Here is an 18,276-nt window from a genome sequence, read left to right on the forward strand (position 1 = left end):
CTTTTTCCTAGTACCTTGCCAGTTTTTGTCTTTCCATCAAGACAGTGGAATCTCGCCTGGATTTTCATCTCTCGATAGTAGAATTTCATCTCTTTTGCAGGTTGAAAAGAGAATGATGTCAAGCAATAGCCATGTAAGTCTGATATGACCACCATCTTGAAACGAAGTGCAACTTTTCTGGTCCTAAGCTTTATTATGTGGTATATCAAGATATAAAACTGTAACGTAAAACTTCATCTCTCGATGGTAGAATCAAGTTCCTCGACGGGTGAAAAAGAGAATGATGTCAAACATCCACCATGTTAGTCTAAATAATGGACTGAAACATAAAAACACAGACGCAATTGTTCGTGTGCATACATGTATGCAGCCGTAGTTTTAATAATAACCTTACATGTACATTGATTGTCGATCAATTTACTCATCGAGTTCGGCAGTAAAACAAACGAGCAAAACATTACGAAAAATAAATTCATCCTTAGCTTTGTTTTATCGTTGTTGACTTCATTCACATTTGTCATCATGGCCTAAAAATGAGTAGCCTTAGTTTGAAGAAAATTAAATTTCGGTCAATCGATCTGACCTGCTGGCGATCGACGCAACCACTGCGTTTACGATTCTTAAAAGCCTTAAATACGAGTGCTTGAAAATATTTTTGGTCCAAGGGCGACAGCAGTCATTTTGAAAATTCTCCATCCTTTTAAATATCCTGGACTTGGAGTGATGTATTTCGAATAAATGAAAACTTCATTCAGCAACTGTCCGTCATCACTTCCCGAGATGGCAAAGATGGCGAGCTTAGTAACCAAGCTCTAGCGGGGTGAATATAGCGTCATATGATGAGCTTTTCGACCAATCAGAATGTCCAATTCTTATATTCACCTCTGGAAATTATACTAAATAGATTTAGCCAAGCCTAAAAGCAGAGCTCCTGGGCAGGGTTGTTTAAAGCCTGATCAAGCGAACACAGGTTAAGCGAGAATTTTGATTTGAGATTTACGAGGTGGTGGAGTTTTTGTGAGGTTTTCTGTTTATCTTGTTTGGCCTTCTGTTTTAAGTTTGAATGATCTCAAACTACAAACGCAGCCCATGACCAAAGAGCGGTGAAAAACATTTGTATGCAAGAAAAAAATTATACTTCGGTTAACTTTTAATCGTCGGTTAGCGTTAACCACCTTCCGAACAACCTGGCCCTGATCGTCGCCCTAATAACAACACATAAACCTAACATGAGCCCGCGATCCTAAAGAAAGCCAATACTTGATCAGCGGTCATTTTAAGAAACACATGACCTCGACAAGCTCTTAACCTGAGCTCGCGATATGGTCACCTGATACTGGTCAGCGGATACCCTGCTTTGACAGGTGTCAATTGACCATAACATGGAAGTCCAATATCAGACATATGCTGTAAACCAAGACTGCATTACTTGGTATTAGCTGGATGGCCGCCATGCATGTTGTGCGACGTCGTCTTTGGGCGCACGCGCCCATGATCCATGCCGCTAGCCATTTTGACCATGAAAAAAGAGTTGCATGGGTGTTTAGCGGAACTCCGGCGGCCCGAAGGGCCGCCAAGCGGAGCCCAATACACATATGTATAGGTAGTCATACGGTTTCGAGTTCAATTTGGAATTAATTTGTACGAGTGAGTTTTTCCAAAAGCTGAAAGTGCACGAGCCGCTTCGGCGCGTGCAATTTCAGCTTTTTTGAAAAACTCAGAAGTGCGAATTAATTCCAAATTGAACTCGAAACGGTATGACTACCTATACATATGGGCCGAAGACCTTTCTTGAAACCATTTTTCTCATTCGAGAAAACTTTTTTCAAAGTTTCCGCACAAAATTTTCGTCATCATTTTACGTAATATCATTGGCTTCGAAAATTTCCTATTGTCTTTCAGCCAATCATAATCCAGAATTATGATGTGTAATTTGCACTGGTATTACACTTTTTGCACCGGTGTTGCACTTTTTGCACTGGTGTTAGACTTGAACTGCACTGCTCTCAGCCAATCAGAATCGAGTAGTTTTTTCATGTATATAAGAAAGGAAATCCATAAATTGATTTTCTCATGGTTATCATGGCTAGCGGTATTGCACGTGGGGGTGTACGCACGACGACGACGACGGAGTCGCGCAAGATGGCGGCCATACTCCAGCTAATAGGCTGACAGAGACATGCACCCGCGGTTTGTAGCGTCCCTCTTTGATTATTGGACATCCATTTTATGATCAATTGACACCTTTCAACTCCGATTTTAGGCTTGACTAAATCTATTTAGTATCACCCAACTAGTGGACTAATGCAAATCCTGCATTTTGATTGGCTACGCTACTAGGGGACTATTAGTAATAGTCCTCGAGTAGCGAAATTGGCGCCATCGATCGTGACGCTTTCTTTCGTTTTATTCCCAAATAAATATTTCTTAAACTTACATTTGCTAACTTTATTATTACCTTTTCTGTCCGACTAGTTGGGTGATACTAAAACAATTAGACCCTTCGCCCTCAAGGGCCACGGGTCAATAGCCCATTCGGCTTCGCCTCATGGGCTATTGACCCGTAGCCCTTGCGGGCTACGGGTCTAATTGTTAAATATTATTTCTATGCATGCACGTGGTTCTGTTCCAAAAGTTATGGTGCTCCGCTTGGCGGCCCAGCTCCGCTATTAGCAGTAATTCTGCGATGCATGTGCTGGATAGCTACTGGTCGGTTAACCGCTTATGCGAAAAGTTACAGTGAGTCTTGGGGGCTTCAGTGGCTTTAATTCCTCGCAAAGTTCATTAAATTTAGAAAAATGAACCTAAACAAAGTATGAGCACATAGGCTTATACTTTGTTTAGGCTAATTTCTATTGTAAGATATGTTTTAAGCTCTCTTAGTATTAACTCTGAAGGCACAAAGTTCCAATTCAATGGAACAGCAAATTCAATAGCAAATTCCATTCCATGGCAAATTAGAGAAGTGTCAAACTCGATCTGCAAAGCGACAAGCAACAGCGGCAACCATGCGGACCTACGACCTCTAAAAAATTTTCAGCAACACAGGCAAACGGCTCTACTCTACTTAATTAAATTCTCCTAATAACACAGCATAAAGTGCCCTTCAGACATCGTTAAGACACCCTTCAGACACCCTTCAGACACACGTGTGAAGCAAAGAGAGGGTCAAGAGACCGAAAATCAAAAGAGAACGTCAAGTGCACAAATGTCACGAACCGTAGAAGTCGTGCAGTGTCAACCTCATTTTACACTAATGTAAAATAAAAGAGGCAGAAGATAAGCTCTTCTTAACAGAAGAAATATTTCCTCCTGCTGGCAACAAGAAACGCCGTGAAATTAAAAAAAACAAATTTAAAAAAAACACATGACCTCGATGAGCTATAAACCTGAGCCCGCTATGTGGCCATGTGATACTGGTCAGCGGATACCTTGTTTTGACAGGGTTCAATTGACCCTAGTATGAATATCAAATATCAAAGACGTAAATCTATCTCTCCACCTCATGATCAAACACTTACTTTCTTGGCATTACATAGATATTGAAAGGCAAACTAGTTGTTTTGACTAATAAATTCAGGAGTGACTAAATAATTAAACGCAATCAGGAACTCAATAATTACGAAAATAACTTGCCAACTGCGCCTGTTCACCGGCATCGTTACACTACACCAGGTTATACTAGGGCTACTTACTGTTCTAATTATCATAGCACTTTCCTTTTATGATTAAAGAAGAACTGAAGAAAACGCTGATGTAACAGTCTTTTAATCCAAATACCAGGCACCAGGATTAATGACTAATTACTTAGTTCACGGCTTAGACAAAGCAATAAATCTTTGACCAGCGTTGACGACTACGTCAAAATATAGTTTATTTACCTTTGCTACTTCACTTACGCGTCCAGATTATTTAAGCATTGACTCTATTGCATAATATCTTGTAGATAGTAAAACAGTTTCTCGGGAGAGTGCAAAAACGTTTCTAAGGAAATACTACTCATTTGCATGAGCACAAGGAAGAAATACGGGTGTTTCATTCACCGCTGTTGGTACTTCGTCCCTTTCTTCTTGAAATAGGTGTCACCTTTATTTTCTTCGGATATCAGTGATTCGTTCCGTCGAAAACACCTTGTTTGTATTTCATATTTCTCTCTTGCAAGGACATCAATGTACGAATCCTTTAATTTCTTGCCCCTGTTTATTGCCGCCATACGAGTGTCGTTCTTACTGAATCTAAATCTCCTTATTAACGCGAAGATGTTTTTACTTTGTACAGGTGAATCGTAAGAAGACATTGACAAATATCCATCACATAATGCATCACAATGGCTAACAAATCTTTCGCTCTGATGTTCTTGTTTTGCCTTACTCTCTTGACGGTACGTACTCTTATAGCAGCTTGAGATACGTTACTTCACTGAAGAAAATGTCTCTACTGAGATGAAGAATCACACGAAGAAGTCATCACGAGAATACAATCCAAATAACCACGGGATATCCAGCCAAACAAAGCAATGGCTTATCATCTTCTGGTCGACGTATTTTCAACAGCAGGTTGATATACAGCTTGCTTGGAAGAAAGGAGAATGTCCCGTGCCATGCGAAGTCACAAGCAACAAATCCCGAGTGACCGACGCGAATGGCTTCGTCGTCCACGCGAGGGATGCAAACATGCTTCCTCCTACAGAATCTGTGCCGTGGATCTTGCTCACTCAAGAAAATCCTGTGTACACGCCCGTATTGACCGACCGAACGTTTATGTCCAGATTTAAATTACTGAGAAGTTATCGCTTGGATTCCGACTTCCCTGATCCAACTTTTTTTATGCCTGCAATAGCACCGCCAGTTCCTTTTAAGGACAAAGATGGACTCGTCATCGCAGCATTTTCAAATTGTGAACCGTTGAGAACTGAGTACATGAGACAGCTGATTAAGTATGTTCAGGTCGACTCTTATGGTGCTTGTCTTAAGAACAAACAAGGTCTAGTTGGAATATATGGTTATCAGAACGGCAAAGAATTTAGAGAAGCTAAGACTGAACTAGCCAGGACGTACAAGTTTACTCTGGTATTTTTTAACCAGGACTGCGACTATTTTGTTGATGCGCAGCTAAGGCATGCTCTTCACGCCGGCTCAGTCCCTGTGGTAATGGGTACTAGTAAACTTAACGAGTTCCTGCCAGGAAATCTTCGACGCGCCGTTATAAAAGTCCGCGATTTCAAGAGTCCTCAACATTTGGCCGATTATTTAAAGTATCTTAGCAGGAATTAAACTGAATACAACAAATACTTGGAATGGAAGTGGAAAGGATTTGGTAATATAAGTGGAACTATCATAGGAGACTTCTGGATGCCAAAGTATCATATGTATTGCCAAATGTGCGTTGCACTTTCAGAAGGGCGAATACATAAATAAGGTCTTAAAACAATACCATGCAACTCACGAAGATTTGAAGACTGGGGAATAACGAAGGGGGCCTAGGTGTACTAAACAAACGGGGAAAGGAAAAGTACCCTCAACTTCAGTGATTGAGAGCGGAGTTCTGACTTTTTTCATTTGAGTTTACGAGAGAATGAACAGCCGCCTGGTATTTCGGCAAGACACGTACGTATCTTGTAGCCTGGAGAAAACTCAATGAGTAAAATGAATGAAAATGTATTATTGTAAGGGATGTACAGCTCTTTATCTTACAACCTTAGCAAAACTGTCTCATTTAGTTACAGTTTGTTAACTGTGCTTCAGTTGCTCAATCAGAGCAAACTTCAGTTCTCAGTTTAAAGTTTAAATCATTGAAGCTACATAGCCCTACAAAGACCTCATTTAAGAAATAAAATTATTCATACGAAAAAATGTCTTGTCTTTGTTGAAATATATGACATATAGCCAAGTGTTATCGTCGAATGCGCGGAAGTTGGGGAGGGAAACGTGCGTTTCTCATAGCTTTTAAAATTTATTGAACCGATCAAACTGCGTGCATCATGCTTTAGTATATAGAAGAGTAGACCTCTTTCGAATTCGGAGGAAGAAGGGGCATAGCCGAAATACTTTAACTTCCAAAAATCACTTTTTTCTCCCCGTCACAGCTGGAGACCCCAGGGATCAATTTTGGGACCCCTGCTCTTCTTGGTTTACATAAATAACATGTTCAGTGCTAATTTTTTATCGTGATTATCTTATGTTTTAACATGAGTTTAGATTAATTTTTAACTAGGTATACATTCATACAATGATACACTCAGGCGGCTTATATTAAGGAATCTTGTATTCTGTTTTAAGCTGTCCTCAAATTCATTGGATTGACTTGTTCAATGTAATGTAATTTGGAAATTTTTATTAAAGATTAAAGATTAAAGATTACCGCACCTTTTCGCCCGTAGGCCAACTTTCTTTTAAAGACTCACTTAAGCACACTAACACATAAACTGGAATTGATCCGAGGACATGGGAGACAACAGCGGCAAATCGATCCGGCTGGCGACAGTCCATTTCCACCGGGACTGCCATGTTTGAAGAGGAATGGAGGCGCAAAGCCGTAGAGAAACGTGAAGAACAAAAACGCCGTCTTGCAGCCCCTCGTCCACCGCCCACCCTCCCGTGCCCTCACTGCCCTCGCAAATTCTATGCAAGGATTGGCCTGCTAAGCCACCTCCGAGGCCATCAAAGATGAGACCGTACTGTTAGAAGAAATTGATGCTCGGACACGAGCTAACGCCGCCGACGACGACATAATTACAACAGTTTTCCTATTTAATAGCCGCCTCTTTTCCTAGGAAGTACCTCAGCCTACAAGATCAAGACTAAATTAAGATAGTTGAAACACGATTGGAGGTTATAATTCCGATACGAAAAGTTGTAATGATACTTCGTAATGTTTAGACCAGTAATGATCTAAGACGTTAATAAGCTTAACTGATCAACCAAGGCTATGGAAGCAGTGAATAAGTTAACGGAAAAAGAGAGCGCAGAAATTAGCGCCGAACTAATTACATTGTTGACTGAAGAGGTTAGCATGAATGGAAAGGCGACTAAAAGAACAGGTGAAATGCAGGTGCGGTGTTCTTTGCGCGTCGCAGAAAACTAAAAGTCGAGGGGTCCTAGAAGTACGAGAGGTTGAGAATTTACTCAAGAATTGGTTCATTCTTAGCGCGTATATCGAGTTATCGATGCACGCGAGACGCTTGGAGAGCACGCCAGAGATGTAAGCGTTGCTCGAGGCGGCGCAGCCGAGAGCAGCTCCGCTAGCTTCTTGAGTGCTCTGGAAACTTCTTGAGTGCTCTCGAACTGATACACAAAAACGCCCCACAAAAACACGCGTACGCTTACCATATTTGTGGGCTGATGATGGCTAAGCCAATGAAAACTCTCGAATTGCATTATCCAGGAAATTTCTACGATGGCTCCACAGAAACTAGGTACGACCAGCGCGCGCGCTATGTTATAAAAAGAATTTTTGCTTGGTTGTTATAGACAAAAAATATATATTGAACTTAAATAAACCCCGTGAAAGAGACTTACGATGCAACGCAAATACACGTACAGATGAATTCTCTGTTTGAAAAAAAGATGAAAGTGAACAATCGTTCCTCACACAGGCCAGAAAAAATCAGTATTATTTAATCACCCCATTCATGCGATACAATATTCATCTGATTACTATCATTTTTTCCCCTCGGTACATGCTATTAAAATACGCTTTATTTCCAATACATAAATGTATTTACCTCCGTTGCGTTTCATAACCAATTCATAAACTTGCGCCCCAGTTCACATGTACTGGAGCAAAGACCTGTTCTATACCGAACGGAGTTTGCTCCCTTCATATCATCTCTCACATATAATTACCTCGTAGGCCATTGTACTAAAGAGGTCAATATTCAAAGAAAATTACATGTATTAGTTATCAGCATGAGATTTTTTTCCGATAAATATAGAAAAAGTTTAGAGTCAACAAATCAAGTGGGGATATTCAGATGTAAAGAACCCCAAGAGTTTCTGGCGATGAACTCCTCTCACCCTGGGGAAAATTTTTTTTTTTTTTGAACATTTTAAATAGCAACAATTCACACTGGGCACTAAAGGACTTCGCTGGAGTTTGCAGTGCAGCAGTGTGCATTCAACACGTCACGAAACGTCACGTCACGCAAAATAACGCCCAGGTAATGGTTTTCAAGACAGAAACTACCTTGCCCTTTTCATTAGAGATCTAAAGGAGTAATTTATTTTTTGTGCAGTCGCCAAGAGTATCAGCCAAAGTGAAATATTTGCTACATGCATGAAAAACGAAGAGAAAGATTTTCTCAGAATTAATTACCACATTGTGTTGTAAATAGATCTACATGTACATGTAACCTAAGGCCACGTACAAAACTCAAATCAGGATAACATAATTATTTAAGTTTAAGTAGCTTTAGCGACGTTACACGCTCGTTAAGGAATTCACTGCAATGCGTGCGTGATATTTTACTGGATTTCCAGTTGGGTTAGGGAAGGAATTGCAAGGAACTCTACTGTATCTCATATCGACAGGTTTCATATTTCTCATGACATTCATGAGTTTGTTTATAAGGAAACTGCTGAGACAACAACGGTTAGTAGCTATAATCCTAGCGCCAACTAAATCTAGTCTACACAAACCATTAATACGACCTGAATGTATGATTTGTGAGGGGGCATTTACACTGTATAGAATGAATGTACATTCTTCTATAATTATCACAATTATGTGAGCGACATTTACACGGTATATGAAAACAGTTTTCATTCTGCAAGTACATATAGGTACCTCCTATTTATGTTTATTGTTCACCTTAATATTGCGCGATGATGGTAAATGGAACAATGAAAAGAGCATGCAGTTCACCCTGAAGTAAGTTCCAGGCACACAGCCACCAGTACAGTGCTGCCACATACCTTTTGGCTTTACTAGACTGTATGGAGCTTCCCACATTCACTTGGTATATCCCTGGATCGCATTGAACCTTATGATACATAATATTGATTTTACTAATACACAGAATTTCTTCATGTATTTGCTACTTTTCTTCTTTATATTCAAACTCATTATCTTCAGAAAAGAAGACAATTGGCTCAACACTGCCTGGTGCCTTCTTCTGTTCTGATTCTGATGGCTTCAACAAAGAAAACAACAGAAAATAAGTTAACTACAGTATAATAATACATAATCTACGACATAGTACAGTGCACGTTGCTTAATTTATCATTCAAGAACGCATTCAGAAGAGCAAAAGGCAACAACTTTAGCCACGTGTAGCAGCAAGCGCCAATCCACCAACACAAGAAATCACAGAGTATTTAAAAGCTTTTTTGACAATTTCACAAAAGCAGGACTATAATGTATGAATGAAGCACCTATTGTTAGCCAATCACATAGCTGTATAAGATCACGGACCATGTGGTATGACCTGCAGCAGAATGTCAAGTCAATAAAAAAACCTAGACTTATTGCCTACACAACATTTTGTAGCATTTCATTTTAAATCATTGGCACATGACATTCATTACCTTCTGCTGTGTAACTGTCTTGCTCTCTTTGTCCTCATCTCTCTCATCCATGATTTCCAGCCTGGCTGACCCCATGGCATTAAGAAGTTCATCTGAATAATTACAACAGTTTCAAAAGAGAAAAACGGTCTTAATAACAAAGACTACAGCATTTACATGTAATTCAGAAAAAGAAGTTACCAGGAGACACAATTTACCATGAAGTAAATTTAAATGTATTTTCACACAAAGTTAAAATATACTTACCATCATCGTCATCCTCATTATAGCCATCGAGAAGATTGGCAGTAGATGCAGCAGTCCCAGTGGCAATAAGACTGCAAAGTCAAGGAAACAAACAACTTGCTTGCGGCACAAAATTCCCAAATTAGTAGTCTGAAAGGAGAAGACTTACTAAAACATAAGTTTCTAACAATCTCGAAACAACTTTACTGAGGGGAATGACCCTGCGAGGGACTACCATCCCATCTGGGGGGGGGGGGGGGAGGGGGGTAAGAACAAGGTACTCTGAACTCATGTGGCTGAGTCTCAGTGTAGAGGGCCAGGGTGCCCCAATCACAGACTTCAACTTGATTACTCGATGTTTTGTATCAAACACAGTTTGAATATTAAAAAAAATTAATGCAATTACATAATTATTTATCGTTCCAAAGGATACTTTGCCCTGTTCACATTCTTCCTGTGGAACATTTTGGCCAGCTTGTCAAACTTCTTTCTTGTACCTGAGAATTAAAATCAGTAAGGGCAATTAAAAAAATGCTTCAAAGATCTCTTTCACCAATTAGTTGGCATGGATTACCTATTTTTAAAATAGCTATTGTCACCTCCTATAATTTAATGCAAAGGTGCCCATTTTTGAAGGGAGCAAAAATCTTAAATAATATTTAATTTTCTGTGTGTCTGTGTTAAATGTGCATTGTAAGTTATTCAAGAAACAGTCAACAACTAAAGAAAACATACTGTAGCTCTGTTACAGTAGCTATAAATCAAAAGAGTACTTTAGTTTGTACAACATTCACTTGAGGTATCATCAACAGACTCAAAAATTAAAACCACCTTATCAGCGTAAACTGTTGGAAAACACGTGGGAGTGAGTAACGATGGGCTTTGGTTTTACTGTACTTTTGATTGGATGACAACGTAGTACAAGTATGTTTAAGCTAATCCCTTAGCGTACTTCACGAAACCAAAACATATGCATGCTACTTTCTCAAACTTATTAATAATTCATCAAGTTTAAACAAAGGAAATCATGACCGTGACGGTGTTTGGATATCTGATCTTAATTAGCATAGATTTTACGATTTTATTTCTCCATTTTCTCCTTAGTTTTAGTTTCAATTGAGATGATATATCAAACAATCAAGACAGTGTTTGACCAGATTTCCAAACACCTCAAAAATACTCCGCTGCGCATCGTATTTTCAACTCTCTTCTCAGTGTTTGGAAATGTGGTCAAACACGGTCTTTCATGTTTGATATAAATTATTACATCAAAAACAATGCTTACTCTTTCCCATGTGCTTCAGTCTTTCCCTGAGAACAGCATCATCATGGGTGGCAGTGCCGGTGGCTTGATGTCCACCCACTGCTCCAGCAACAGGCTCCACATTTGCCGCTGCTGGGGGTGTCATCGTTTGCGGTTGAGGGGAATGTCCCCTGCTAGCACTACTTGCAGCTGGTATTGGAACATTGCTGGCTGGCGTTTCTACTGGGGCTAAATACAAGCAAAACAACTGTCACTGGCTTAATTTTTTCTGTTTTAGGCACTGTCTTCAAGGATGTGACTTTTGTAAGAGCAAAAACTATTGAATTTAAAATCTATACCATAGACTGTTTGTAATGAAGGTCAGATGAGGGCGCCTGACACAGTTTGATGCAAGAAAAAATCTTGTTGAATAACAAAATAACTGAATTTGGGCACAGTAAATATGCTATAGCTTACCAGGTGTGAATATTTTAACTCCAGGCCAGAGAAAAATATTACATACATGTACAGTACGAACCAACAGCTCAAACATACATGTAAAGGAGCAGGCAACTATCTGGAAAATTTCAGCCCAGCCTTTGAAACAATCCTCTTGAAATGAAGTTGGCAGTTACATGGGGAGAATTTCAGCGGAAGCTAAATTTAGCCCAGACTGAAAATTTCAGGCGGGTTTTAAAGTCAGGCTTAAGATTTCAGCTGGGCCAAATGAGATAAGCCCTCAACAAAAGCCCATGTCATCATGATGGAATTTGAGGAATTTCAGCCTAGCCTAAAGAGAGAACTTGGACATGTGTACATGTAACAACTGTGTTTAGTTCACTAATTGAAACAAGATGGTGGCTGTAAAGCAAAAAAGCTCTTGGCCTGGGCTGAAATTTATTACTCATGACAACTGAAGTACAGCCCCCTTAAAAGGCTGAAACTCTTCTGAATCAATAAAATCACCTCCTGGCAATGTATGTGACCAAAGCATGTCCATCGTATCACAAGGATGCATAGAAAATAAGATTTACATTTGCCAATAGCAACATCTACATAAACATGTCTGAAAAAAAAAAAACGTCCACTGCACTTGTTGTATATACATACTTCTTTCATTTAAATTAGTCAGTACCGTTCCCGTCTTCAAATACATCAGTTCAAAAAGGACCAAGAGTTGAAGAGAGTCAAGGAAGAGAGTTTCAATTTTAAGAGTTCTTCACTTCTTACTCACTTCTTCTTCACTTCTTGATCCCAGATGTCCCTTGAAAAGGCTTTTTTTTCAGACCATTTCACACACCATTGGTTTCATTCACGTGATTCAAAAAAAGTGACCACATTGATGACAAATTCATGAAATGTGATGAGTGAATCTCTGCCGTCAGGAAAGTTGCTTCACAGTTTGTTTGCAAGTTTGTTGAGTTTCACACTTTCTAACAAGATGCAATCCAAGATATGTTACAGAGAAGAGTTCAACAGATGCAGCATCTATCACATGGATAAGATTTGCCTCGAACTTGGAACTTTTGAGGAATTTGCAACCGCTGTACTGCAAACTTTGGTCATCCACACCAAGAGATGTTTATCATCATGTGATCACTTTTTTTGAATCATATGAATGAAACCAACAGTGTGTGAAACGGCCTGAGGAAAAGCCATTTCAAACGACGTCTGCGATCAATAGTAAAGACCAGGACATAAATTGTATTTCTTTCATGAATACCACATGTCTGTTGGACAGGTACTAACTTCAGTCTCAAATATTGGTTGTCTGAATACAAGAGCAGTCTTACATCTGGCACAAAACCAGTATTTGAATCCAACTGGATGCAGATAGAGATTATTATGCAGTGATTACATCAGAGACGTGGGACATGCAGGTAGACGAGCACAGTAACAACGCAAATTTTACTCTTCTGGCCAGACTGGAAATTTGAGCACAATCAAAGTTGATGAGAGCCCCAGAGAGTCAGTGAGTTCACAGACTAGAAATTTGAATCTATGCTAACTCTTGCTGACTTCAATTTGCTCAATCCAGACGTTTGGAGTAATCATCACAATAACTGCTTAAAATGATTGTTATCAGTTAATTAACATGCAGTCTAAAACAAACCAAAACAACAGAGAACCACCACACCACCTACACATCAACACATTTCCTCTTAAACAAAGAAACTTTACATGTAGTTTGAATCAGAGGGATAATAATCCAATACACTGTACATGCTACCTTGTACTACATTGAGACATACCTATGTTCCTAGTTGCAGCTGCAGTATTTCTTTGTCTGTCTGTGGGTTAAAAGATTAATATTAATAATAATAATAATAATTGTAACAAGTGAGCCTAAGAATCTACAATGCAACTCCATTAATCTAGCTTCAAAAGACTTCTTTCTCATAAGTGTTACTAAAGATATGCACATACATGTAGTTGCAAACCTGATCTCTAGAAACCTAATCATCATCATCATCATCATCATCATCATCATCATCACTTTATTAAAACTCTATTATTAAAAATAATTACGTTAGAAGCTTAAATATAATGGCATGGAGCCGCAGGTAGTCTAGGCTAATCTAGACTGGCCACATCTGGATTTACAGTTGAACCTCCACTGACAGCCATCTCTCTACAACAGCCACCTCTTTACAATGGCCACTTTTTTTGGTCCGGGCAGATGGTCCATACAAGGTACATTCTGCTCCTATTTTAACCTCTCTACAACAGCCACCTCTCCAGAATGGCAATAGCCACTAAAACACATCCCGCCTACCAAAATAACCTCTTGACAATGGCCAGTTAATCAATGACTGACGAACGGTGTATACAAAACCCCATTTTTTTACTGTAAACGATTGCCAGACCTAATGCGTGACGGACATCGTTGGTCTCTGTTTCTGTTTTATTGATGTATTTTGATTGTGTTACATACAGTTTACATGTGAAAATATCCACCTTTAAGAAAAGAAATGTCATGTGTCAGGTGTCATGTTACACTCCTACATGTACCTCCCCATAATGGCCACCTCTCTACAACAGCCACTTTCCCTTCCTCTGTCTCCAAGGTAGCCATTGTGGAGAGATTCGATTACTATCAACTGGAAGAACTCTGTTGAAACCCGGAAATTCCCTAACACTGACATTATTACAACGAAAGTCTGCGGATCCACTCAGCTATCACCTCATGGATCCACAGCTAATCTGACAATGCTTTGACAAAATTCATGATCAATAACAGGACAGACGTATGAAAAACTGACGTCAATTGTTACATAAATGTACTAGATGAAAGTGACACCATAATTTTATCATGAATGCGATCCCTGATACACTGGTAAACAAAGCTGATTCAAAATTTCAACTACTATGTTACACACAAGTGAGCATATATTTACAAGAGCTAGAAATTCTTGAGATTCTGAAATTGTAAATGGACTGCCATTTGATTGATTCATTTGAGACCAACAAGAAAACAAACTAGCCTAGTCACCAGTACTTAAACGTCCATAAAGTGACTTAATCTAGACTGAACTGACAAATAATGGTCCAGGCAAGAGCACATGTGTTAGCTTCCAGTGTGCTTTTTGAAGGGACAAAAATATTTCAGATATATTCCAATTCAAATACAGGTATTCAAGCTTCTATTTTTATATGTAAAAGATCTTCTTAGTAGAAAAGAAACAATTTTTAAAAAGCTACAAGTACATGTAGACCGGTACTTGAATCCATATTAAATCAAAGGACACCTGCATACCAAACTGACCATCCACCCATGCAAAATTTCCAACTCCTTCTGTGGTGCAGTATTGATATTTTGTGGAGTCACACAATGCAATTATGTGTACATGAACATGTAATCTCCCCTTCCCTGTCAAATATATGTCTCCCCGGTTATCAACCCTAAAGCCCATGTAAAGTTACACAACCTAAGGTGTTGTAAGTATGTGCAAAAGGCATCACGATACACTAAGAGCCAATAACATTCATTATTTAAACACAATAGGTCACACGTGTGTTACTTATTTGTGCCATGGATCACACACCATACAGTGTAGCTTTCCAGCCTCAACAGCAACATAAATTACCCACATTTTTTACTTTTTTGTACAAAACTGAAATACTGTAATTGGAATATTACAGGAAAAAAAATGTTTGAAATATCCAATCTGAATAGTTAAAAAATATCATATACCATTCACTGCAGGGTTATCCGCAAGCAATCAAAATTGAATATTTTTTAATATTTAATGTAACAAAATGCTATTACTTAAATCTAAGATGCAAACATAATTACCTATTTACATTGTAATATAAGCATTAGAAATAACTCGAAAGAGACTTGAACCTTCGAATTTCTTTACTTTAAAATGTCACTTAGAATTTTCCGACTGTCACTGCACGTGGTGGTATTTATATCACAGTTCATAGCGATAAAATTTAATATAAGAGATTACAACTACGAGATTATGCTTCACGACACGCAACGACTCATAGCATTCACCAACCTTTCTCCAGTGACAACATGAAATCTTTATTGTGTCTCAGCTCTCGCATAAATTCTTCGTTCTGTAATACCATGGCCAGTTTTTCATCTTCCAAAAACCGTTCCAGCTCTCTGTCGCCCATGCTATCGCCAAAGCCTCGAGAAGAAGAAGAAGAAGGAGAAAGCGTCGTTGATGGCCCAAGACGCAAAAAATCATCCGGCAATTTGCCGAGTAATGGCGGATTCCATGCCGAGTAAGGCCTTGCTGGGAGAGGGCGACAAGGAGTTGAAGAATCCGTGAAAGATTCGCCATTTCTCGGTGTATAAGCTGGAGGCGGTTCTGAACGATCTAAATCGCTGTAGGAAGGTAATGGCGGATGTTCTGATTGCGTCGAAGCTGTACCACAACCTTCCATGTCAAGTCCCATTGACAAAAGTTGATCGATGGTAGCATCAACCAACCCATTGTTAGCTCGTAAAACGGCCTCTATAACTTCCCGATCCAGGGTTGGAAACATATGTTTAAAATCCCTCATAGCTTCGGTGAACTCTAGCTGTCTTGGCTCGTTATTAGCTTGTCCTGTAGTCCGCGGTCTTTCAGGAGGCCGATGCATGTAGTTTGTTCCACCATACATGGGCACCATTTTGTCTCAGCAAAAACTTGTTGTAAATTTCTTGTCTAGAATAATCGACTCCTCTTCACGTTTCGTGCTAGAAGAAGGAAAACGTTCTTACTTAAGATTTAAGTTAAAGAAGGTGTCATTAAGCTAAAGTAACCCTTGATTCGTTGCCATGCGGAAGACTAAATACACTGTCCAAACTTTCGCGTATTCCTCTCGAAAGACAGCTTCCGTCAAAACTTCATTCTCGTCCCCAGAGCGCCACCAAACCACCTGTCCCTCTTATCCGGCGGGGACTTGGTACTAGGCTGCTGAGAAATCCACTGGTTGATCTCCATGATCTTTAAGTAAAACATTTCGATTACAGCACCGATAGACCTTAACGTTTATCAAAGGGAATTTTAAACAGAAGTTAATTCTGGGCGGAAGTTGCAGTTACATATTTCGATATGATGACTTCAAAATTATCCCCGTAACCAAGGAAGTAAAAAAACCCTTTTTCCTCGTTCCAAGGCCCTGCCGGTTAAGAGAGAGACAAAGTGCTCGGCTAATATTTGCTCGGCTCGCGGCTCAGTACTGCTAGTTTCCCAGGCAGGACTAGTTCCATTACAATACTTTACGTAGCGTGACGTTACGTAACACTGCATTACATGTCGTAACTTTTAGCACACTATGCTGAGAACATAACAGCACGATAATAGGATTAGTGGCAATGGTCGGTACGTTCGATTCAAGAAGTTCGGGTATAGCAGGAGGTGTAGACGGGGCGCTTTCCATTCAACCAAAAATTCCAAAAAATTACGAAACACAAAACGAGGACAAGTGGTAAGGAATCTCCTTGAAACGTTTCCAGAAAATTCGGAAATTGTCCCATTCCACAGCTCAGAAAATTAAAACGAAAATTTCGGAAAATTCTACGCCAGTGGAAGTTTCTAGAAATGCAGAACGCAATTTTTTGTGTAATGGAAAGCGTCCATTCTCTTTGAGGGTTTTTTGAAAATTTATCACAAACGAGACATGAAAGTAATTCCATAATGTATTTTTTTGATCATATTGATAATTGATTCCTCAAGCCTGATTGAGTACATCCTTGAGACCGGTAAATTTACTTCGACCCTCACCTTTTACGCTTAGCTCCAAAAAAAAAGTATAATTACGCAGACTGAATTGGTCTTCTCTCCCACTGTAATTTAATGCTTTAGAAAATATTTTTCAACATATTAGTAGAACTGCTTGTCTCCTCCGCAGCCGTTTTTTGGGATGTCATGAACGCTACCTCCAAATAAACTTTCTGTAACTCGCCATGAAAAGAACGCCTGATCACAGATTACTTGCCAGTAGAAGTTTTAATGAGTGACGGCAAACACACCGAAAATATTATTATTATATATCATATCTGATGTTGGTAAAACTTGATTGAACGGAACAAATACACTGATATTACAGGTCCGATTTTGTTTTCGACCGAGGAAAACGGTACTTCAGTATGGCCACCGAAACAAAAAAGTCATAAGTAATACCATGGCGATTATAAAACAGCCACCAGAAAAACGCAAGGTTTTTGATAAATAATAAAACGATTTAAAACGGGGTAGGATTTATCACTGGTGTTGTGTGATATTGTTTATTGTGACAATACAGGACGCAGATGAACTACTTATTGATCAGGAGGGAACTAATAAATTTCCATGTGGTTTACCAGTTCTGGTTTGAACAGCTTTTGGCCAATAACTGTTTGCTGCCTCTTTGACTCATTTCTTGTTTGCACAAACCATGTTTTGTTTGTTTCTCGCTAGTAATTAGTACACCACATCAATCCATGTGACCATGAAGTGTTTTTTTACATCTTCCATATTATCAAGCTACGTCATTGACGAGCTCTTTGCCCCAAACGGATCACGCACGGCACCTAACCTCGATCCCAGGCTCTTTCTCCTTTGCTTCCCTTGTCGTTAGCATAGAGAGCATGGAATCGAGGTTCACCTTAGTGCCGTCACCTGGACACCTGAGAACGACTACCTTTCAATCAAAATGAAGGTATGTGAAATATCCGGGCAACTAGACTTTGTGGGAGCATGGTACTAGCAATGGTTGGTAAGGTAGATTCGAAAGGTTCCGGATGGGAGTCCTGGGGCACGTTTCTCGAAGGACCTTCGAAGGACTTTCGGGACCTTCGAC

The 18,276-nt window shown here is 39.5% G+C and overlaps 1 protein-coding gene and 1 pseudogene across 1 annotated transcript; one reads left to right on the forward strand and one right to left on the reverse strand.

Moving 5' to 3' along the window:
* Window positions 1-4,283: 4,283 nt before the first annotated feature.
* Window positions 4,284-5,852, forward strand: LOC110043938 (GDP-fucose protein O-fucosyltransferase 4-like; annotated as a pseudogene).
* Window positions 5,853-7,593: 1,741 nt separating this feature from the next.
* LOC110059997 (CUE domain-containing protein 1-like) lies at window positions 7,594-16,470 on the reverse strand. The gene is made up of 7 exons (XM_089279810.1): window positions 15,501-16,470; window positions 13,245-13,283; window positions 11,035-11,241; window positions 10,183-10,246; window positions 9,771-9,841; window positions 9,525-9,616; window positions 7,594-9,130 (listed from the first exon to the last, which is right to left on the reverse strand). Exons 1-7 carry the CDS (start codon window positions 16,120-16,122, stop codon window positions 9,035-9,037), a joined length of 1,191 nt encoding a protein of 396 aa, XP_089135936.1. The 5' UTR covers window positions 16,123-16,470; the 3' UTR covers window positions 7,594-9,034.
* Between the last annotated feature and the right edge of the window lie 1,806 nt (window positions 16,471-18,276).

Source organism: Orbicella faveolata, unplaced genomic scaffold (assembly GCF_042242905.1).
Source record: "Orbicella faveolata isolate gen_17 unplaced genomic scaffold, um_ofav_v1 contig_47, whole genome shotgun sequence".
NCBI lineage: Eukaryota > Metazoa > Cnidaria > Anthozoa > Scleractinia > Merulinidae > Orbicella > Orbicella faveolata.

Excerpts from the sequence above, each read along its gene's own strand:
- LOC110059997 (XM_089279810.1), bottom strand. The coding sequence starts at position 16,122 with ATGGTGCCCATGTATGGTGGAACAAACTACATGCATCGGCCTCCTGAA. Across the intron at positions 11,242-13,244 it reads AGCTGCAACTAGGAACATAG|CCCCAGTAGAAACGCCAGCC; the intron begins GTATGTCTCAAT and ends GCTTGTATTTAG. Across the intron at positions 9,842-10,182 it reads AAGAATGTGAACAGGGCAAA|TCTTATTGCCACTGGGACTG; the intron begins GTATCCTTTGGA and ends TTGACTTTGCAG.